The 24,714-nt window shown below is 38.9% G+C and overlaps 2 protein-coding genes across 5 annotated transcripts in view; both read right to left on the bottom strand.

Annotated features, from left to right (window-relative positions):
• LOC110131408 (craniofacial development protein 1) overlaps positions 1-16,457 on the bottom strand; it is a 101,118-nt gene extending 84,661 nt beyond the window's left edge. The window contains exons 1-4 of the mRNA XM_020884009.2: positions 16,252-16,457; positions 11,705-11,822; positions 8,708-8,927; positions 8,272-8,396 (exon numbers count right to left, since the gene is read on the bottom strand). Coding sequence (XP_020739668.2) covers positions 8,272-8,396; positions 8,708-8,927; positions 11,705-11,822; positions 16,252-16,315 — 527 coding nt within the window. The 5' untranslated portion in view covers positions 16,316-16,457. The remainder of the gene's footprint in view (positions 1-8,271; positions 8,397-8,707; positions 8,928-11,704; positions 11,823-16,251) is intronic.
• Positions 11,726-24,714, bottom strand: part of LOC110131407 (craniofacial development protein 2) — a 33,186-nt gene continuing 20,197 nt past the window's right edge. For 2 of the 4 annotated variants that reach the window (XM_070451533.1, XM_020884004.2), the window contains one exon: positions 22,918-23,895. In XM_070451533.1, the coding sequence (XP_070307634.1) occupies positions 23,850-23,895 (46 nt within the window). In that variant the 3' untranslated portion in view covers positions 22,918-23,849. Of the gene's footprint in view, positions 11,823-22,917; positions 23,896-24,714 lie in introns of those variants that run through there. The other 2 variants (XM_020884007.2, XM_020884005.2) reach the window with 2 other exon arrangements.

Genomic DNA, 24,714 nt, shown 5'->3' with positions numbered 1-24,714 from the left:
ATGTCTAAACCTTAGACTTGCAGAGTCCAAGAATACTGGCCTGGAAAATTGCTTTAAATCTCCTTGCCCTAGGCAGAATCTGGGGAGACCTAAGATGGTTCATGAAGAGAAGTGAAATCTTTCGCTTGGAAATGGTGGTCTGAACACATGCTCTACTTTCTATTTCCTACCAAAACCCTACCAAATAGTCGTAATAAATTTACAAAAGCAGAACTACACAAAAGATAAGAACAGGTATAATAAGAGAAAGATATCAATTAAATTTTTGAAGGCAGAAAGCAAACAGACAAGTTAACAGTTGATTGAGGTCTTTGGTCTGCTCTCTCAAGCTGAAGCCATGTGGAATGGTCAATAAACAAGCCATATCCTACAAAGGCTAAGGAAATGGAGATAACAGGAATCTTTGAAGGTGGAGGAGGGGAGTGGGGTTAAAACCAACTAAGCACCCAGGTCCCAGATTCCCTTCTCCACCAGGTACCACAGGCTACTGACCACAACCAATCCAGCAGAATCCATTACCTGGCAGAAAGATGAGACACCAAAGTTCTAGACTCAAAGGGGAGGGCTGAAGTTTCAAGACTCATTCTCAAAACAGACAAATTAAATGAAAATGTATCTACTCAGATTTTCCATGCCACAGCAACCCCGAAGGTTATGTGTTCCCTGTGTGTTTGCATGGATGTGTTATTAGATGGAGTTGCTACCTAACCTGTACTGGACTTCGTACCAGTAAGAAACAAACATGTGTTATGCTACTGACATCCTGGGTTTATTTGTTACCCCAGCATAGCCATTACTATTACATCAATTTAACTGACAGGAATTTCAGAATAAGAGAAAATATAAGGTTATCAACAAAAAGAAAAATTTCCTAGAAGGGTACGTTTCCACAAAATGGCTGCTCCAAAAAACATCTGACCCAGCAATTTACTTTATTTCTTTATTTAAAATAAATATTTTGACCGCACCAGCCACCTTACAGGATCTCTATTCCCCGTCCAGAGATCGAATGCAAGACACAGCAGGGACAGCCTCAAATCCTAACCACTAGGCTGCCAGGGAACTCTCAGACCTCACAGTGTAAAAAGTTCCACATCAAGGCACAGCATTATTAAAGTTCAGAAGGCTAGTGATTTGAGAAGATACAAATCATGTGCCCCCAAATTACAGGGAAAGTAAAAGAAGACTTTACTTAAAGTATGCTTTGTTTTCTTATTTTACCACAATATGAACAATATGTTTCTGCTAGCAATCTAAGACAACTGAGTGGACATTATCTAAAAAAGCAACCTAGATGCAGGTACTGTGTTACATGTGAGACAGAAAAAGATGTAACATGGTCTCTGCCTTGACTGGCTCACAGTCCATTGGGATAGCCAATCATGAAAACAAGTCATAACAAAATATGATATACAGTAAGTGCCATAAAGCAAGCAAAGAAAAAAGGATAAGCTGTGGGGGGAAAAGTATAAGGAAAAAGAATCTCTATAAATTTATTACTGTCAAAGTCTTATTCATATTCACTAGGGAAAAAAGTTCTATTAACTGGAATATTTCTCTCAGGGACTCTGGTAAAGGACACAAAGGAATAACAAGCAGAATACTGTACACTGAGGCTATGTCTAGAACTCCAGTTTTAATAAGCAATGAGAAGAGATTCGCAGGAATTCCCTGGGAGTCCAGTGGTTAGGATTCAGTGCTCTCACTGTCAAGGCCTGAGTTCAGTCCCTGTCTGAGAAACTAAGAGCCCGCGATCCATGGGGACAGACAGAAAAAAAAAAACAAGGGCGGGGGAAGCTATCAAAATATCTTCAAGTAAGAGAACAGTTAAATTATAGACCACTTCTAATACACAAGAGGGATCCCTGTCAGAAAAAGGCCCACCATTTGCAACAGCTAATTCAAGTGCTATCAGCAGAAATTCCATCTTAACTTCATTTTCACTTAATCAGAACTTCCTGAAAAGTCTTTATTTAGCAGAAACTTTCCATGACTGGCCTCTTCCAAAAGGTGAATCATTTAGGAAAGTCTGAGCTAACTGGCTATATGATAAGGAAAGGTAAAAAAAAATTACTACTTTTCCTCATTCCCCAATGTTAATGAGCTACACATTTTTCAAGTGGAGAAAAACTGAAACAAAATGGTAAAAACTCAAAATTTAGCATTTAAAACATATTAAGAAAAAAACTAACACACTAATCTTTGCTAACACTACCTTATGCTTATACTTATAAATTCTTCCCAGTCATTATAGTTCTTTCTCATTTTTTTAAGATGTAATAATGCTCTTAATTGATACAAAGACAGAAAGAGCAGAATAATGACATCAGGAGATTAAAAGATAAGCTCAAATCCATTTACCAAGTTTATATCAATTAAAATTCAGGCCCTCCAAATTCTTACATAACATTCCTTATAATACATAAATTTAACTATAAATACTCTAAGTTTAAAAATAATGCTGCCAACATAGCAATTATTATCAGAATTATTTAGAAAGAAAAAATTCCAGAGAACTTTTCTTTAGCATGTTATATGTCTTTGCAATATATACGTTTAAACAAATAAGCATATATACTACCTCTGAATATAAAATGTATATATATGTGAGTGTGTATATTTATTGGAAAAAAAAGTGTTTCCTTATTCACATTTGTTTCTTTGATAGATACTGGGCTGCCCTCTTCTGACAAATGACAGAAACAGCAGGCTCCCTGGATACTCATCCAGTATTTAAAATCATGATGCATTTGCTTAAAAAATGAAACGGGAAAAAAATTTTTTTAAGAAAATTTGTGCCAACTATATTTATAAGTATTAATAAATTCACAAAATTTAATTTGATTAGGAAATTTAATGATTTTTCATAATAACAGTTATTCGCCAGCTTTTCTTACTCTGTCAAGTCAATGGTAGAGTTATAATAAGTCTTTTTCAGATATCCTGTATGATACGTGGGAAATAATGCAAGCCAAGAAAGATTTCCAAAAATTTAAAACCTATATTCCAAAAGATACATTAAATTCTTTCTGTACTTTTGTAGGACTTCCAAACCATTAGAGGTTCACCTTCAGTGCTGTATACTACCCTCTCTGTTGGACAACAGTTCCCAGTGTGATTTCTGGCAGCAAAATACATTCTTAATTCACATCATCAAGTTTATTTAATGGATCCCAAAAAGGATTATAAGGGAAAAGACTGTCTTTGTAAAGGAGAATCCCAACAGATATCGCCTAAGCGATCTAACTCATCAGCACCAGTGCTGGGTGGTAATGATATGATGCGCTGAGGAGGACAAATCATCATCAGTGCAGTATTTTTGTCTAAAGTGATTAACATGAAGCTAACCATGAGGAAACAATGCAACAACCGAAACTGAGAGACATTCTGCCACACAGATGGGCTCTTAACACCACATGCAGGGGGTAATCCTGGACTGGATTTTGGACTGGACAAGAAATACAGATATTAAGAACATTTTGAAATAACTATGGAAAGATCTGACTAGAATTGTACATAGAGCTACCAAAAATGTGAGCTGCAAACTACCTGCTACTGGTCTAACAAAAGATAGGTACAAAAATTTTGAGTATTTAAAAACTTGCCTAGAAATTTGATAATGTCACATTATTCAAGATATGAATGATGAACTCACAGCATTAAATAGAACATATACCAATTATTGCAAAGTACTCATATGTGATATTACTGTATTAGTCATGTGCAGTTAGACCATACTACAGTGAGAAAGTTTAGGGTTATTTTCTCAATCAAAACCCCAAAATGTGATAAAATGCAACCATTTCTCTTTACAAATTATTATAATTTTTTAAATCATATGACTTTAAAATTTATATGTTAATAACTAAGAAAGTAAAATTTTTATTATTTTTTAATCCTAAATTGCTGATGGCAAAAAAATAACCCACACTGTATGTCTCTGCAAAAAAACACCCTTTTTTAAAAAAATATCTTTCCTGAATGCAGCAAGTAATAAACCACATGATGATAACAGAAGTGACTTCAAAGAAATGAAGGGCAACTGAGGTGAAGCTGATTTTACTCTATGAGCCCTCACACACTGGGCTTGGTTTTCGATCACACAGGTCTAAAACCACAGTGAGTTCTTTGCAGAGATGTTTTAATTAGTAAAGCAACAAATTCACAAAAACTTCTGCAGAATTTACATATAAAACATGAAGAAATAAGCACAAAATCAAAAGAATTATTTGAAAGAAACACTACTGAATTCAAAAGTCAATAGAAACAGATGCAAAATTCCATTCATTGGCATTGTGGCCTTTTGAGAAAGAAGCACTTTCAGTTGCTGAACTAAATAGAATAAACCATCCCCAGGACATTAGTAAAAGACCATATCAATGATGCTTGCTTGGAAATCTTGGTGAATCTGTGACAAGGAAGGTAGTTCAAGTTTAACTTTCCAATGACACCATGGCTTGAAGTATTCGGGATCTGGCTTATGATAAACTACGACAAAGTTAGCAAAGTGTTTCTTCAATGCAATTTGAAGAATGACAAATTACTGCTGATATGAAAATTATTTTAATATTTGTGATTTAAACATGAGGGTGATATTAAAAGGTCTTTTTCTCAAAAACCAGTTTCTTGTTAACGAACATTAATTGACAGCGATCTGTATAATAAAAGTAGGATCACATGACAACGGACAAGATTCCAAGTGTAAGTGTTTGGGAGAGTTAAGCTCCAATGACACAGCTGCAGGACACGGAAACACTTTAGATTAAGGAGTCTGTGCTAGAACATAAATCAACACGCTGCTTCCTTTGCTGAGAAAAATCTTACTACAAAACAAAAACAAAAAACCCCACTATTCTGAGCACAGTAGGAAAACCTGTGAATCATATAAAGCTAATACATTAAATTTAAAAGACTATATTTGATAAACTGAAAGCTGATCATAAATGTGGATATATTATCATGTATGCTGAGGTACAGTGGTTATGAAGAAAGTGCTGTTAAGAATGATGAACCACAGAAAAATGTAGTGCTTCCAAAAGAGAAACATTAACCATATGGTCCCCAGTTCTGAAGATTTCAATTAGATAGTAAAACATGCTTATCTGTCTGCTTTGGTCAGTGGATTTTTTAGGCTTTGTTTTGTTTTTTTGAGGGTTGGGGGGCTGTGGCAGGAACCTTGAAGGAACTTAAGTTTCTTGACCAGAAATTGAACCTGGACCCTCAGCAGTGAAAACAGAGTCCTAACCACTTGACCGTCAGGGAATTCCCAGTTTGGTGTTTTCAACAACCTTAGTACTTTCATACAAAGATGAGACTGAACATATTTTTCAGAAGCAAATAAATAATAAGAGCAAAAGTGAAAAATAAAAGCCTGAAGAACAGTCCCCACAAATTAACATGTTTGACAGAATATTTTGAATTGTACTTTCCATAAAAAAAAAAATCCACACATAGAGAATTCATGCATCCAGAATTCCTTTTTCCCATTGAAATATAACTTACTTATAACTTGACAGGATAAACGACTGGAACTGACTACTGATGAAGCATGGAAGATGAAATTGGAAAACACAGTTATTACTAATCATTTCATGATGAACCTAAATCAAATCATTACTCTCTATGCCTTAAACTTATATAGTGCTGTATATAAATTATTTCCTCAATAAAACTGCAAGAAAAAAAGCAGTTATTAATGACTTTGTTTGGAAAAAGTAAAAATGAAAATCCTGAACTTAATGAGACTGCCTTAAAATTCACACGTCCATCTCCATTAATTTTTTTTTCACCTCCATTAGTTTTACATTATTGCAGATTATTATTTAAATTATCTGCAGTGAAGGACCCTGACATAAAATTTTCAACGTGTTGCAGAACAGTATTATTGTAAAAGACAATCAAAAGAAATTATTAGAAAAATAAATTTAAAAGAGATACAATACAGCCTTTTGAGATGGATTTCTTTATGATGAATATTATTTTTTAAAAAATTAAAAAGAAGACAAGGAAGAACACCAACACAGAAACAGTAATTTACAAATACATTATCCTCTAGGAGTAGGGCTGTCACCAATCCCACTTAGACTAGATAATTAACGAGAAAGAAAGAAGCCATATTGACACATTACAAACTGTAAAAATTAATATAAACAGTACTGTTTCAAAGTATGTGTCTAGATGTTAAGTATTAAGAACAGATACTCTACTCTTAGTTTCTTGTTTCAATTATAGAATTAAAGTGGATTCCTTTGATCAATCACTTACACTCACACTTTCAATGACCAACATGTAGAGTTACTGGGAATTCTCTGGTGGTCCAGCAGTTAGGACTCAGCGCTTTCGGCACCGAGGTCGGGGTTTCAACCCCTTGTCCGGGAACTGAGATCTCACAAGTTTTTTCGGGGTACAGCCAAGGAAAAAAAAAAAAGAGTATAGTTGTATAACTCTTTTCCTTTTCTTATTTATGTTCATTTTGATTGTATATATTGAAATGTAGCTTTATATCTGCATGTTAAATCTTACTGTTAAAAGTGTGAGCTTGCATTTTCTATCTTTTTAACATACTTTTCTAATAATTCCTTTTGTTGCGTTTTACGAAAGTATTGGTCTGCAGCAGGCTGAACATTTAAAATCAGGATCCTTCACTAGAGCGAGCTGAGAGAATAATCTGTATTAATGTGAAATCTACTGGATGTGAGAGTTATATTGAGTCACCATGGAAAATATCTTTGTTCTTAGGAAACAGGAATGAAGTATTTAAGAGTGAAGTGTCATGAGACCTACAATTCTTAAAAGGTTCAGCCAAAACAAAAAGAGAGAAATACAGATACAGATGGTGGAGAAAGAGGCAAAACATTTACAGGTGGTGAATCAGTATGACAGGCATATGGGTGTTCATTCTAATACTATTCTTAGAACACTTCTGTAAGTGTAAAATTTTTGAGAAGAAAAAGGGAGAAGAAAAAAAATAACACAAAAAGAGTGGAAATATCTACCCATGTGTGCTGAGTACTCAGTCGCTTCAGTCACATCTGACTCTGTGACCCCATGGACTGCAGCCTGCCAGGATCGTCTGGTCCATGGGATGCTCCAGGCCAAAATAATGGATAGGGCTACCTTGCCCTTCTCCAGGAAATATATATGTGTGTAACTTACTTCGTAGCAGAAAGTAACACAACATTGTGAATCAACTGTATTCCAATAAAAAAAGAGCCAAGACCACCACCAACAAAAAAATAATAGTTTTCCTTCACATCATTTATAAAACAATGCCAAAACTTTCTCCAAGATATATTTTCACTAGATGAAACAACTGATGGAAATTAGATATTAACTGCTTTTAAGAACATCAACTTTAAGGAAAATAACATTACTGATTGGCAGGCACTTCATTTGTTTCCTCTAGCTCTAAATTACAAATCCACTGTTTTCATATTATAATTTTTTTAAAATGGGAAAGAGGAAATTCTAGGCATGTGGCTCTCATCCAAAACAACCAGAGTATTAAGCCTGTACTGGTTTTCTAAACTAGTAACAAATCTATGAATCAACTGAAAAAAGTAATATTGAGATGAGGAAATAGAATCAAACTTCTCTCTTAGTACTTTCAACTGTCACCTGATTTCAAACGTTTTATTGGGACTTATACTTCAAAGTTAGGGAAAGTAATTAAGGTAGAAAGAGCCAGACACAAAGCATGGCAACGAGTAAGTGGAAACAGAGAGTTAACACTTAGATTTTGTTGTTTCTGTTCAGCCAACCGTTTCATACTACCCCAAAACTACATTACCACATGGGAAAGGACATTCTCATGTTCCCTGATGATTAATGGAGCCACTGTTTTCCTTGAGTTCAAACATAACTCATCCAAACTATTAAGACAGGTTGGAAAGAGGATAGATGTCTAACATCATTTAGAAAGATATTCCTTTTTAGGGGCTTGCCTCCCTGGTAGTCCAGAGGTTAACAATCACTGTGCAATGCAAGGGACACCGGTCTGATCACTGATCTAGAAAGATTCCATATGCCTAGGGACAGTGAAGCCTGTGCATCACAATTAATGAGCCTGAGCTCTAGAGCCCGCGCTCCGCAACCAGAGATGCCACAATGAGAAGCCCAAGCACCACACAAGAGAAAAACTCACGTGTAGCAACGAAGACCCAGCGCAGCAAAAAACTAAAATATTTATCAAAAGAAAAATGTTCCTTTTAAAAAGAACTACCTTTGGAAAAAAAAAAGAATGAAGTTTGAAGTTTGTGAATGTCCTCTTACCTGACTTCTTCACCAGCAAAATCAAACACCTTTGTAATTTTAACTTTTTCTGTTTCTTGAGGTTTCTCTAGCTTTTCTGCTTTGACCAAATGACTTGAACTTGTCTCTTCAGTCTCCTCTCCTGTCTATGAAAAAAGAAGTGTAATAAGTTTCATATTAGGATGAAAACTAAAAGATCCACCCAAATATATTGTTTCCCACTAGTCTTAACATGTGTTTCATCTCTAAACACTTAAATACTCACTGATAATTGATATGATTAGAAACACTTATGTTTTCTCCCACAGGGAATGCTTTGCTTTTCACTTAGTAGAGTTACTATTAAAAAGCAGCTAATCAGACTTCTGCTGTAAGCCTCAAATCTCAGTTTGCAAATTTAAAAAATCTATCTGGGAAATTTCTGAGAAGCATTCATCCTATTCACCTGTTAACTTACTTTAACATGTGTACTTGGGGGCACTTTTGATTTCGGGCCTACATCATTCAGGAAGCTGGCCCATAGTTCATCCTCCTTCTTTTTCCTGGCATCCTCTGACTCAATGCCTTTTTCCTGCCCTGTTACTGCATCTTCCTCCTCACTACTACTTCCTCCAGATTCCTTGTTGGCATCCTCTTCATCCTCTTCTTCTAGTGAGAGGCCACCTTGTTTTCTCTTCCTAGTCACCAACAGTAGGAAGGAAGAAGAAAGATAAGACAAACAGGCAAAATAATTTCAGTTATTCCTTCCTGAATTCCAAACATGTTGGAAACTTCAGGAAACTTTTAAATCGGGATGACTGATTTAAAGGACTACTTACCTCACCGTATGACATAGTGAGTGGGAGAGGTTAAGCTGAGATTTTGTGGAAGAAAAAAAGAACCGAGCTCTTAGAGTTACCATTTTCCAAAAACACTTACAATCAGAATATACTCTTCTACTTCTGAATTAGGACTAGCTATTCTCACCAAGAAAACACCGAAAATCACCTCAATCAAAAAGAGGGCTCTACTATGGAAAACAGTGTGGAGATTTCTTAAAAAGCTGGAAATAGAACTGCCATATGACCCAGCAATCCCACTTCTGGGCATACACACCAAGGAAACCAGATCTGAAAGAGACACGTGCACCCCAATGTTCATCGCAGCACTGTTTATAATAGCCAGGACATGGAAGCAACCCAGATGCCCATCAGCAGACGAATGGATGAGGAAGCTGTGGTACATATACACCATGGAATATTACTCAGCCATTAAAAAGAATTCATTTGAATCAGTTCTAATGAGATGGATGAAACTGGAGCCCATTATACAGAGCGAAGTAAGCCAGAAAGATAAAGACCATTACAGTATACTAACACATATATATGGACTTTAGAAAGATGGTAACGATAACCCTATATGCAAAACAGAAAAAGAGACTCAGATGTACAGAACAGACTTGTGGACTCTGGGAGAAGGCGAGGGTGGGATGTTTCAAGAGAACAGCATTGAAACATGTATATCTAGGGTGAAACAGATCACCAGCCCAGGTTGGGTGCATGAGACAAGTGCTCGGGCCTGGTGGACTGGGAAGACCCAGAGGGATGGGGTGGAGAGGGAAGTGGGAGGGGGGACCGGGATGGGGAATACATGTAAATCCATGGCTAATTCATTTCAATGTATGACAAAAACCACTGCAATGATGTAAAGTAATTAGCCTCCAACTAATAAAAATAAATGGGGGAAAAAAAAAAAATAAAAACTGTTTCAAAAGCCAAAAAAAAAAAAAAAGATAAATACCTAGAAAACTAAACAAATGAAATTTCAGCTAAACCAAAAAAAAACAAAACAAAACAAAAAGAGGGCTCTAAGAACATACATATGCCAGATACTTTTAAAAGTCACTCCATTTGGAGAAGAGAAAGTGAAGAGACCCTCAGATTTATTCACAATGTTTCTTCCTAGAGTTCTGAGAGTGGGGAGTGGAGAATCTATGCTTCTTCCAACTTTCTGAAGATATGAAAGCTGGAATACAGAACTCAAGGACAAAAGAATTGAGCCAAGACTTAAAAGAGCAAATTGCTTCCTAAGACTATTCTGACTTCAAGTGAATCATCTAATACTCAAAATTCTTCTACAATCTGCTTTTTGCTTCAATGCCCAGGAAGACAGAAACACCAATCAAAGAGAATAAAAGACTTCTATTCAAAGACTCCTTTATCTGAGTTAAGTAACTTGTGAGAACTTTCATACTTTTTTGTTGGGAGTGCAATTTAGTACCAGGCTTAGAGAAGGTAATTTGCCTATACCAATATATATATTTTTTCTACTACCTACAACCATGGGTCAAACAATTCTACTTCTCTGCGATCTGATTTATAAATATACAAGGGTACAAAGACAAAGAATATTCATTGCAGTCTTATTTGCTGTAGTAAAGATAAGGACAATCTAAAGATTCCTCAAGGAATGTTTAAATAGAGTAGAGTCTATCCATATAATGCAACACAATGCAGTTACCAAAAAGAAAAAGGTACAGCTAAATGTACTGCTGTAGCATCATCTCCAAGGTGAGAAATAAGGAAAGTGACAAAAGATATGCAGACTACGCTACTAGTCATACATTTTTTAGAGTAGGAGGTACAGGGTATTCTCTACTGGTCGCTGGTTAGGACTCCTCGCTTCTACTGCAGGGAGCATGAATCCAGTCCCTTGTCAGGGAACTAAGATCCCACAAGCTGTGTGGCCAAAAATCTTAAAAAGCAGGAATACAAAATACATACTTATACATATACAGAATGAGGGGCTTCCCAGGTGGCTTGGTGGTAAAGAATCGCCTGCCAGTGCAAGAGACACAGAAGACTGGAATTCAATCACTGGGTCGATAAAGTTTCCCCTGGAGGAGGAAATGGCAAACCCACTCCAGTATTTTTGCCTGGAAAACTCCAAAGACAGAAGAGCCTAGTGGACTACAGTCCATGCAGTTGCGAGGAGCTGGACACGACTTAGCGACTGAACATGCATGCACAGAGAATTATTTCTGGCAATGTAATTCTTCTAAGACAAAGCAACAAGAAATAGGAATGGCATACATAGTTTTTCTAGTAATTGAACTTTTTTTTTCTCTTTTTGGCAAACCACACAGCTTGTAGAATCTCAGTTCCTCAACCAGGGACTGAATCAGGCCCTGGCACTGGATGCATGGAGTCCTAAACCCTGGGCCACCAGGGGATACCCCAGTTTTGCATTTTAAATCAGGTGCACATATTACCTATTAATTTTTTTATTAAAGTTCAAAAATTATTAAAGCTTACCAGAGAATAAGAATTTAATCCTAAAATGTCACCAAATATTTCCCTCAATGAGAAAAGGGTTAGAGACTGGCAGCAAGAAATCTGTCATCAGACCAATGCCAGCAATCTCGATGGCTGTGTCAACAGCCTCTGACTTCTAAGGGCCTTGAGGGCAGCATCACCTGGCCAGAACGCTCTCAGCCTTTCTTTTTGTCCCTTTGGTTTTCTGTGTCTCCTCTTCACCATCCACTTCATCTTCCTTCACTAATTCATTTATATCATCTTCACTATACTCTCCACCTGAAATAACATAACACAGTGGTCAGACAGACAGGAATAAAGGTTTTCACATGAAGATGACACATTTTCATTACGAAAAACTAGTACTTTCCTTTGTTCTTCACCAGACTAAAATATTTTCTGAGGGCTAGCTGTCCTCCCTGTTCCTGAAGACTAGGATAAGTTCCCCTATTCCAGGCCTCCAGGAGAGTTCATTAACTCACTCTACTTATATTTGCAATTTCTGCTATGCTCCGCCCACCATGAGGACATGGATCAGCATGTCTTTAGATCTATATGCTGAATGAACAGAAATTCCAAATCTATTACTGTCACTTTTCAAAGAAGAAACAATGTTTTTACTTCATCATGGATATCTTTCAAAAGTAAGCCAAAGTATCTTCTCTTATCAATAAAAGAGGTTTAGAAAGAGGCTTAAAAACTTCAAATTAGAAAAAACAAATATGTCCATTTCCCATCTTCAGACACTGACGTTCAGGGTCCCCAACAAAAGTGCTCCTTGGATGATTAGTCTGACCACTTTCTGTGGGTACCAGTCAACAGACTGTACACACAGAGATTCAACCAACTTTTTTCTTTTTTATTTCACATAAGCTTTATTGCAAGTTCAGTTCAGGTCAGTTCAGTCGCTCAGTCGTGTCTGATTCTTTGCGACCCCATGAAACGCAGCACGCCAGGCCTCCCTGCCCATCATCAACTCCCGGAGTTTATTTAAATTCATGTCCATGTTCATTGAGTCGGTGATGCCATCCAGCCATCTCATCCTCTGTATAACATACCAAAAAGCACACAAGCTAATGCACAAGTCGCTGAAATTATGCAAACTGAACACTCCTGTATAACTAGACCCAACTGAAGAAGCAGAACATGAACAGCATTGCAGAAGCCCCTTGTGCCCTATTGCAATCATACTAGAGAACCACATCCCACATTCCACAGAAAACCATTATCCTGAAGTCTAACGAAATAGATTAGTTTTATCTGTTTTTGAGCCTTAAGCAGACGCCTACAATATGAACTCTTGCATCCAGCTTCTTTCACTCAACACTTTATTTGTAAGTCACCTTGCCTGGAGAATTCCAAGGATGGAGGCTACAGTACACGGGGTCGCAAAGAGTCAGACACGATTGAGCAACTAACTCTTTCACTTCACTTTGCATGGAGGTATAGCTTCTTCATTGGCATCCCTAAATATTATTTCATTATATGACTATACCACAATTTATTTACCCATTCCCGTGTTGATGGATATTTGGTTTGGAGCCATTACAAAGAGTGGTATTTTGAATATTCCTCCAGATCCACTTAACCATTAAAGGTTTAATGCACAATGAACTAGGGCTGCCAAACAACTGAGGAAAGTCTCTAATATCAAAGGCAAGACTGAAAACAGAAAGGAATTCAAAGGAAACAAAACTAGGGAAAAAAAACTTTTATAATTAATATCCATATAGTAATAAGATACTTGCACTCACAAAACAAGAACATGATGCTATTTAAAAGTTTTTGAACAACAAAAAGAGTTACTAAAAATTAAAAATATTCAAGGGTCACACCTTGATGCCCAATATTCGTGATGAGGACAACAAGAAAATAAAGCACATGCTACATCACGGCTTCAGAAGTTCCTGGTCTACAATGTCAAGGAGCTTGAAGTACTGCTGATGTGCAACAAATCTTACTGTGCTGAGACTGCACCCAACCCCTACAAGAAATCCAGTGTCATGGTGGAAAGACCAGCCAACGGGGCCATCCAAGTCACCAATTCCAGGCCACACAGAGAAGAAAACACACAGACAGCTTCTGTACACATTGTATTTGTGTTAATAAAAGCCATAAAACATAGAAAAAATATGGAAAGAGAAAAATACTCAATAGAAGAGGATGTTAAAATACTGAAATATTCACATAAAGAAAAAAAAAAAATCAGAGTTAGAAAATAGAGGATCAAAATGGAAGAAAAGAGAGTGCCAGTCCATAAAGTGTAACATAAGAGTGAAAAGTGAAAGTTGCTGAGTCGAGTCCAACTCTTTGTGACCCCACTGACTATACAGTTCATGGAATTCTCCAGGCCAGAATACTGGAGTGGATAGCCTTTCTCTTCTCCAGGGGATCTTCCCATTCCAGTTCTCCAGGGGATCTTCCCATTCCAGGGATTGAACCCAGGTCTCCCACATTGAAGGCAGATTCTTTACCAGCCGAGCCACCAGGGAAGCCCAACGTTAAGAGTAAATATACAAATAATGATTCCAAAAAAATAAAACGGAGAAAACTGTCCCCTTCTCAAATTTAAAAAGTTCCATAAGGCCAAGACCAATGGATGAAAACAGACTCATACTAAGGTACAGTATATCACTGTGAAATATCAGAAAATATCAGGAATGAAGACAAAATTCTATCAGCTTCCAGAGACAAACAAATTTTATGTAAATAAGTAAAAACTAGCAACAAGAGACTTCTTAAAATAATGGGAAAATACCTTCAAAATCCAGATAGAAAACTATTATAGAATACAGAACTCCATACCAAACTATTAATCATGCCTGAGGGTAACCTGCTTATTTTTAGATAGTCATGATCTCACACAAAAAAAGTTTCTATCATCCATCTTTCTTCAAGAAGCTATTTGAGGATTTATTCTTATTTTGGTGGAACACACCAAGAATGAAAACATCATGGGACCCAAGAAACAAAGAATCCAAAAGAAAAGGAGACAAAAGGAACATCCAAGAGTGGTGGTCTGGCCGGAAGATTTTAAGTTTAAAAATGGTAAAGTCAAGTCAAATCCGAGCAGGTCAGAAGACAAAGAGGGACTTCAAAAAAGTGAATGATTATTTAATATATCAAAATGTCTTGGAAGATGATTTAGACAATTTTGAGAGTTAAGGATCAAATCAGTATTAAGTATACAGATGACTAAGCAACAACAAAATGGCAATTATTCACTCCAGAGAAACCTAGTTTAGGAAAAGCAGTAACTGTATATACCACATGGTTCAGACAAGAACCAGGTGTCCATAAAGTCATTATAAAAAAAGGAAACAATACCAGTCTAACCCAAATTATACATAGGAACATTGGCAGGCTGGGGATCTGGGAAGGGTCTGAAGTTGAAAAAGTCTATGTTTTGGCAGTGAGAAGACTCAAGAGGGTATTAAAAGAAGACCTAACATGGATCAGTTATGTCAACAAACAATGGAAATACCAAATTTTAAAAGAAGAAAGCAGTTTCTTCTAGAGAGAACTGACAGGGATGATAGGTGATGGAAAAGGTTCAGATTCAAAATAAGTATTTCAGAAATACTTGACTATTTTTAAGCATACTCATGCCACCTTTTTAGCTTCATGGCGGGGGTGGGGGGGTGCTCAGACGGTAAAGAATCTGCCTGCAAAGCAGGAGACCCGGGTTTGATCCCCTGGAGAAGGGAATGACAACCTACTCCAAAATTCTTGTCTGGGGAATTCCAAGGACAGAAGAGCCTGGTGGGTTAAAATCCATGGGGTCGCAAAGCAGCAGACACAACTGAGCGACTAACACTCAAACGGTACTTTTGATTAATCTGAAAACTAGTTTTCAAATGATCACACTGACCAATATCAGAAGACCAATGTTGGTGGATAAGAATGGAACCTGGTAACCCAGTTGGGAAGCTATGGAGAGTCTTAGTGATAAAGGAACCTCAGTAAGAGCGAGATTGCTGAGGGAGTGATTAGAAATGAATCTTCCACGTGGACTCAAAGGAACTGAATGATCAGATGGATCAAAAGAGTGAGAATAAGGTCAACTCCGACGGGTTTTTCGGTGTTGCTTTTACCTGAGCGATTGTTCCAGCAGATACATCTAATGAGATGAGGGAGCCTGTGGAAAGCGCAGGATGGCGGACGAGTTATGTCTGGGTGACATTTTAGCCCGAATCGGTTTAAGAAGCCTATACAAAAACTTTAAAACTAAGGTCTGAAAAGACAGCAATGAGTGCAATCTTTGCTAAGAAGTAAAGGGCATCATTATGTTAACTTTTTAAAAACCAGATCACTTCTGAGGACAGAAAGTGAAAAGGTTATACGTGGGACATGCCGGTTAGCAACTCCCTGGGGACGCAAGGTCTGCCTTTCAGAAGAATTCATGGTGGGTGAGAAAACGCGATGCCCAACCACCAGCAGCGTCTGAGTTCACTTGCAGGCTCCCGCCCTCCCGGGGTGGGGCGGCGGTCCAATCCAGGCCACCAGGAGCCGCTGCGCAAAACGCCGCTGCGGACGCAACCAGGGCCACGCGGGCCGCGCGGAGCCGGCCGGCCGGCGAGGGCGCGGGGCGGGGCCGCCTGAGGCGAGCGCTGCCCGGCCACCGGGCCCACGCACGACGGGCAAAGCGCGCCTCACGTGAGCCGCTGGGCGGGGCGAGTCGCCTCTCGCCTCAGGCGGAGTCGCTCACCCGAGGGCACGTAGTCCTCGTCCTCCTCGGAGGTGGAGAAGTCTTCAGAGTCGAATTCCTCCATGTCGCTGCCGCGCAGGGTCTACAGGGGCGAAGCAGCTGTGCCCAAAGGCAAAGCTCTAGGGATAGAGCGTAGCGGTGCGAGACAGGAGGCGGTGGCTGGGGCGGACCCCGCAGAGTGGAGCATGCGCAACGCGTGCTACGCGCTCCCAATGCGACACTTCCGGACCAGAGCCTCGGGCTTGCAGACGCGAGCTCGCTGCTGAGGCGAGGCATGCTGGGACGAGTAGTCTTCAGAGCTCCGCCGCTTCGCCTGAGAGGATGTGTCCCTGAAGCAAAGTTTGTTTGCCTCTGGGAAGACGGCCGAACTTTGTTCAGTAGTTGACCTTTTTGAACTCGCTTACTTGTGAAAACTTACTGTCACCCCAAAAATCAATGTTTTCGGCGCTTTCTGGGTTTACTTGCGGACATGCGCAGAGAGTGAAAATTTTGAGTTAACCACTGGTGGGTCGTCGAGATTGGAGGCACATGATCCCCTGTATTACTTCAACTCTAGAAGTGTAAATAAGTGTCGTATTCGCAGTCTATTACTTGTCGCGGTTTTTCATTTTTGCACTCTCTGTTAAGAGATTTCGCTGTTTAAAACGACCCTGAGCATAGTGCTGGGGTGCTGCCTAAAGTTCATAAGCGCAAGAAAGCTGTGATGTGCCTTATGGAGAAAAATACGTGTGTTAGATAAGCCTCATTCAGGCATGAGCTGTAGTGCGGCCCTGGGTTCAATGTTATTCAAACAACTATCAGGTACATCAAGAAAAATGATAGGAAGTTCGCTGATCCGTATGTGAAGCTGCTCCATAAAGTGTTAAAGTGACATCCATAGTGCGTGAGGAAGCTATGGAATAGATGGAAAAGCGGCTCAGTTTGTGGATTCATTAGATGACAACTGATTTAAAAAAAAAAAAATTTTCGTGGACAGCATTGTGAAGCTAAAAGCCAAAGAACCTTTCCGCTAGTGCTGGAAGGCTTGCACATTTCAAAAGTCAGCGTAGTATCAGTAGTGTTAACCTTGCAGGTGAGGCAAGTTTTGCAGATCTGGAAGCTGTGGAAGAACTCAAACAATACTTGCTAATTGTTATACAGGAAGAGGGGTATATGAAAGAGGAGGTTTTCAACGCTTATGAAACTGGCTTATTTTACAGGGACGGTGGCAAAAGAACCTATATATCGTGAATGGCCTCCAATGCCACTGACTTTAAATCATTCCAGGAATATGAAACCTTACTTTTGTGCAGCAATGCTAAGGTCGACTTTAAGTGCAAACCCCTACTGGTAATAGAGCTTCAAGTTCGGTTACTTAGAGGGAAAACCATGAACCAAAGTCCCTTGGAGATGAACAAAAAACCCTGGATGACCTCTGATTGGTTCCACAGCTGTTTCATACCAGAAGTCGAGTATCTCCAGGGCAGAAACTTTGCCTTCAAGATTTTGTTAATTTTGCATAATGCCCCAATCCACTGCTGTAGGACACTCAAAAATCTCCATGCCAAGGTACAAGTTCTTTTCATGCCCACAAATACTACCTCTCTCATCCAGCCCTTGTATCAGAGTTCACTCGCTCAGTCATGTCCAACTCTTTGCAACCCCATGGATTGCAGCATGCAAGACTTCCCTGTCCATCACCAACACCCAGGGCTTACTCAAACTCATGTCCATCCATTCCGTGATGCCATCCAACCATTTCATCCTTTGTTGTCCCCTTTTCCTTGTGCCTTCAATCTTTCCCAGCATCAGGGTCTTTTCCAATGAGTCAGCTCTTTGCATCAGGTGGCCAAAGTATTGGAGCTTCAGCTTCAGCATCAGTCCTTCCAATGAATATTCAGGACTGATTTCCTTTAGGATTCACTGGTTGGATCTCCTTGCAGTCCAAGGGACTCTTCAAGAGTCTTCTCCAACACCACATTTCAAAAGCATCAATTCTTTGGTGCTCAACTTTCTTTACAGTCCAACTCTCACATCCATACATGACTACTGGGAAAACCATAGCCTTGACTAGATGGACCTTTGTTGGCAAAGTAATGTCTCTGCTTTTTAATATGCTGTCTAGGTTAGTCATAACTTTTCTTCCAAGGAGCAAGTGTCTTTTAATTTCTTGGCTGCAGTCACCATCTGCAGTGATTTTGGAGCCCCCCAAAATAGTCTCTCACTGTTTCCATTGTTTCCCCATCTATTTGCCGTGAAGTGATGGGACCAGATGCCATGATCTTTCCTGAATGTTGAATTTTAGGCCAGCTTTTTCACTCTCCTCTCTCACTTTCATCAAGAGAAGAGGTTCTTTAGTTCTTCTTTGCTTTCTGCCATAAGGGTGCTGTTATCTGCATATCAGAATTTATTAATGGTTCTCCCACCAATCTTGATTCCAGCCCAGCATTTTTCATGATGTACTCTGCATATGTTAAATAAGCAGGGTGACAATACACAGCTTTAACATACTTCTTTCCCTATTTGGAACCAGTCTGTTGTTCCATGTCCCGTTCTAACTGTTGCTTCCTGACCTGCATACAGATTTCTCAAGAGGCAGGTCAGGTGGTCTAGTATTCCCATCTCTTGAATTTTCCAGTTTGTTGTGATCCGCACAGTCCAAGGCTTTGGCATAGTCAGTAAAGCGGAAGTCGGTGTTTTACTGGCACTCTCTTGCTTTTTCGATGATCCAACAGTTGTTGGCAATTTGATCTCTGCTTCCTCTGCCTTTTCTAAATCCAGCTTGAACATCTGGAAGATGTTCACGTACTGTTGAAGCCTGGCTTGGACAATCTTGAGCATTACTTTGCTAGCGAGTGAGGTGAGTGCAATTGTGCAGTAGTTTGGACATTCTTTGTCACTGCTTTTCTTTGGGATTGGAATGAAAACTGACCTTTTCCAGTCCTGTGGCCACTGCTAAGTTTTCCAAATTTGCTAGCATATTGAGTGCAGCCCTTTCACAGCATCATCTTTCCACAGCACTTTCATAGCTCAACTGGAATTCCATCACCTCCACTAGCTTTGTTCATAGTGATGCTTCCTAAGGCCCACTTGATTTTGCATTTCAGGATGTCTGGCTCCAGATGAATGATCACACCATCATGGTTATCTGGATCATGATCTTTTTTGTATAGTTCTGTGTATTGTTGCCACCTCTTAATGTCTTCTGCTTCTGTTAGGTCCATACCGTATCTGTCCTTTATTGTACCAATCTTGGTTGCATGCCCTTGGATCAAGGGTAAGTATTCAAGGCACATTATACTATGGAGCTCTATAGCAAGGCTTTTGAGGCTCTCAACACCAATAAGGAAACTACTATGATGGACTACTGGAAGTCAGTCTCTATATGTAATGTGATTATGTTGGCACAGCCTGGAACAATATCAAGCAGACAGCTATCAATAACTTGGAAAAATATTTGACCAGACTGTGTGAAAAATTTCCAAGGCTCTGAACGTTTTGCAGAAAGTATAAAGAAGTGTCAAAAGCATAATCCATATCACATGACAAATAAGTGGAGAAGACTTTGATGACATGAGGTAAGACGTGGAGAAAATTTTGGCACAGAAAGCAATAGAACCCACCAACAAAGATTGGCCAAGATGGCAAAACAAGGTGGTGATGATGATAGTGATGACAGCCTGAGTCTCGAAACTGTACCTGTTACAGCAGGCTAAAAACTCTGCCTTAAAGAAAAATTATCAGTGACATGGAAGAGTATGAGCAAATACTTGATCAAAACCTCAAATTTAAGTGCTTAACTTCCTATGCCTTTGCCACCTATGCCGATATGCTCTAAAGATTTGAGGCAAAAATCAAGCACACAAGGCTAATCCAGTTTCTGGAGCCAGTTTAGGAGGGAAAAGTGCCAACTCCACCCACAAGTGGTGAAGCCAAACTTCTGAGGTTGAACTGACAGATGTCAACCTGCAACCCTCTTCTTCATCTGCAGAATGAGCTTCACCAACCTTTCCCTTGGTTTTGTGGGGTAAGCCAAGGTGGAGAGGTTTGACCACAGTGTGCACTGCATCACTGTACAGCCTGTAGCTCCATCAATAGGAAAATATTAGGTAATGCTTTTATAAAACTTTAAATGCTGAATTTTTTACTTCCCAGGACTTTATATGCATGACTATACAGACTAGTATGTGTTTATATATGACTTAGGGGAGAATTAAGGTACACAATCTGTTATTCATAACACAGTAATACTCATTGAAATAACTGTTTCATTATAAATACTGTATATTATTATTTATAAAAATGGTATATTAAAGTGTATCTTTGGACAGAAACACAGGTAAAATAAGGTTATGTACTCATCAGTTGACAAAAACCTTTAGGTTCTCAGAAACATACAGGAATTCAACCTTGCATTTTTGTCAACTGTGTGTGTATGGTGATCTTCCAGACATAATTACAAGGATAAGCTGTATTCTAGAAATCAAACATCATCCACGTTTCCTTCAAGCTAATACATATGGAAGTACTACCATATGTAATGCTTCTCATTCTCTCAGATTAAAAAATTTAAATTATACTGCAACTCTGGGAGGCAGTAATCCTATTCTGTGGGGGTCTTTTCACATTAATGGTATCCTTTTAAGCATAAAAATTTTTAATTTTTATGAAGTGTCTACCTGGTTTCTAATGTCCCTCGTGCGTTGGGGGTTGTATCTAATGTACCTTTGCCTAACCCAAGATCACAAAACTTACTCCTGTATTCTTCTAAGTTTTATAGCTTTAGTTCTTAAAGTCTATGACCCATTTCAATAAATCTTTCTTATGTGAGAACAACAGAAAAATAGATGTAAAATTGAGATCCAATATTTGGGAGCTGACCATTCTCAGTCTCGTTTTCCTTGGACAGCACAGATAAACCCAGCGATGACAAACTGGGATGTAGCCTTTTGCCCAATCCTTGGGATCTGAGTCTGGGGAAAAGGCTACCCCAGAGTTCTTCAGCAGTCTCTCTTCTCCATCACCTTGCTTCTCCCACCCTCCTCTTCACAGCCTACCAGCACCCCATACATTTGTTCAGATTCTGACCACTTTAAGGGTAACTAGGTCACTATTTTCTATCATGTTAAATTATTTAGTAAGGAGGTCTAAAGTTGGCTAGCAGGCCAAATCCAGCTTAAAGACATATACTTTTGGACTTGAAAAGCATTTTCCATGAATTAAAATAGGTCAGCTACATTATGATTTTGAAGAAATATACATTTGGTCATTGAGATGACCAAAATTTCTCACATATACTTGGTCTTCATCCACAGTTCCTGGCTCATATCTTTCAAACCAGGAATTTCAGAAATACTAAGTGATCAAGGTGTTTTGTGCTATATGAAGGTGACGTTTAGAAAAACCAAAGGATAGGTGCTAGTTGCCAGGAGAGCCAACCTTGTGATTACAAGATTGAACTTTCAGTCCCTAAGCCCCCTAACAGCCCTTCCCTGCCCCACCTCTGGGGAGGTGCAGTGTGTTGCAAGCAGAATCCCTCCCCAGTAGCCAATGATTTAATGAATCATGCATATGTAATGAAGTCTCCATAGAACCCAAAGGACAGGGTTGAGAGAGTCCCAGTTGGTGACCATGTGAAAATTCAGGGAGAACTGTGCCCATGGAGAGGTCATGGAGGCGCCACACTCCCTCCCCATGCATAGCCCTGTGGGTCTCTTCCATATGGCTGTTCCCTGAGTTACATCCTTATGATAAACCAGTGATCTAATAAGTAAAATGTCTGAGTTCTATGAGTCAGTCTAACAAATTAATAGAACCCAACTTACAGCCAATCAGTCAGAAGCATAGGTAACAACCAGGACTTGGAACTGTATTCTGGAGTGGGAGCTGGTCTCATAGGACTAAGTCCTTAACAGGTAGAATCTGGTGCTATGTCTGGGTAGAGTCAGAATTGAGTTCAGTTGCGGGGCACCATGCTGTTGTCCAAGAATTGCTTGTTGGTATGGGGAACACTCAATATACCAGCACTTAAAAACTGAGAGATTGCACATAATCTAGATTTCCAGCTTCCTTTTAAAAAGCAGAGAATCTGCCAAGACTGGGCACATAATCCCACCAAGCAGAAATAGGCTGAAACTGAGGAATCCCTGTAGACAAAGGTCTCCAGTTTGCACAATAAAATCCCAATATCCTACAAGTTTCCTGGTTAATTATTACCGTGTTGTCTTGGCAATAATTTACAGCCTCCTTCCCACTCTCATTCCCCAGAGTTTCTTCCCACTGTCCAATCTTGGGTTATCACATTTTGGAAACAGAAAAGATTCTCCTCTCTTGGGATACATCAGATATTGGAGGCTTCTGGCTGAGTTTTGCATCGCTCTGGGGTGCTAGAAACATTCTGTATCTTGATCGAACTGCTACCATTTCGTATAGTGTATAAATACACACAAGCCACACATTCAAGATTTGTGTACTATAGTGTATGTTATACCTAAACTGAAGCAAAGTATTAGAGAATGGATGGGTAGTTTCCTGCCAGACACTGAATGTCTGTCTGCAATGCCTGGAATTACAGCAGTTGTGTGCAACTGTGACCAGGGGGTAAACTAACCAAACCGGACAATCTAATTTGCTAAAAATAGCAGAGCAGAAAATGATTTACGATGTCACAGAAAACCATGAAGTTCCTTTTCATGTGGACTCAGTGTTGAAATGATACATTTATTTCACAAACAGTATCAGCTTTCAGCAATCTCAGTGTATAATCATACAAAAGCTTCTGGATGCTAACATACAGCCTACAAAGCAGAGTTAAATCACATCCTTGGACAAGAATTTTACCATAAACTAGTAAGTAGAACATAAAGGAAATACAGTTAAAGATATATGTTGAATTGTTGTTCGGTTGTTAAGTCATGTCAGACTCTGTGACCCCATGGACTACAGCTCCCGAGGCTCCTTTGTGCTCCACTATGTCCCGGAGTTTGGTTAAATTTGTATTCATTGAGTCGGTAATAGTAGCAAACCATCTCGTCATCTGCCAACCTCTTCTTTTGCCTTCAATCTTTCCCAGTGTGAGTATTTTTCAGTGAGTCAGCACTCTGCATCAGGTGGCCAAACTACTGGAGCTTAAGCAACAGTCCTACCATTGAATATTCAGAGTTGATTTCCTTTAGGACTAACTCTTTTGATCTCACTGCAGTCCAAGGGTCTCTCAAGAGTCTTCACTAAGTTTAAAAAAAAAAAAAAAACAAGAGCTCAAGCTTTTCTATTAGTTAAAAAAAAAAAGTCCAGTTACTTTTTGTGATCCTTTGTACTTTTTCCTGTGACTACCCCTGGAAAATTGGTTCTCCTGGCTATTTTTAATCAGAAGCCAGAGTGCATATTGCTTTAAATCAAACAGCACTGCACATGAAGTCATGGGCAGTCAGCCTTACACTCACAATGAAAACTCTCCTTTAAAAATGTCAGATTTAATTGCCAAAATTACTTTCAAAACAGGTAACAGTAACAATTTTGTTAACAAACAGATTAACAAAACAGAAAAAAGGTAACAAAAACAGGTTAACAACTATATTTTATACAAACCAGCTTAGGTGGTTAAGGACAAAGTCAGATACTTAATTGTTGCAATCCTTTTTCTTTTCAAGGTCACATTTTTCAGGCCTTTAAATGAAAAAGAAAGTTAGGGATTAGAAGAAAAATTAAAAGAGCTAAAATTGGGATTTAAAAAGCTCTGATATTTAATTCTTTTTAAAGATATAAATTCTCTTGAAGGAAAATGTAAGGGGCACATTGGAAGGCATATCTGAAAATTAAATTTTCAAGAGCCTCAGTGGCCAATGGAGTCTCTAGCAAAAGGTGGGGTGGAGGGAGGAATAAAATATTTGGATATTTATTCCCCTGGCTTTTCCCTGGAAGGTACATCACTCAAGTGAGGTTCAACTCCTAACACGAGGCCCTCTCTATCACCACTGCCATAGACTGCTCCCTGCTGTGCCCCCTCAGGTCTAGGGGTGGTGATGGAGCTTCATTACTACTAGCTAGGGATACGTACTCTCCTTAGCCCTGTGATTTTTCATTACATTGTGAGTTATTAAACTCTCAAGATAGCATAATATGAAGATGCCACCTGTTTCCTGCTGGATTTCCCTAAAACATAGCAGATGTCTTATTTCTGAGAGGCTATCAGCTCTAAGAAACAAAAGCACTGATATTAGAATACAGTGAGATGATTTTCATGAGTGACTTAAACAAGGTGAGCTTGCCAAGCTATCACTTCTTCCTCTGCTTATCTTCAGAACAATGGTAATAGTATTTTCTGAAACATGCTGTCTCCAAGTAGAATGTCTAAGCATCAACAGGGATTATTTTAAAAACACTCAAGGAAGCTAGAAGTAAAAATTACACTAATTGAAACTATCTGTGCTAGAAACCTTTCAGTCCAATACTTAATCCAGAAGTAACTTTACAGTAACACATTCA

The sequence above is a fragment of the Odocoileus virginianus genome, chromosome 20 (genome assembly GCF_023699985.2).
Source record: "Odocoileus virginianus isolate 20LAN1187 ecotype Illinois chromosome 20, Ovbor_1.2, whole genome shotgun sequence".
NCBI lineage: Eukaryota > Metazoa > Chordata > Mammalia > Artiodactyla > Cervidae > Odocoileus > Odocoileus virginianus.
This window is presented reverse-complemented; position numbering and strand designations above follow the sequence as displayed.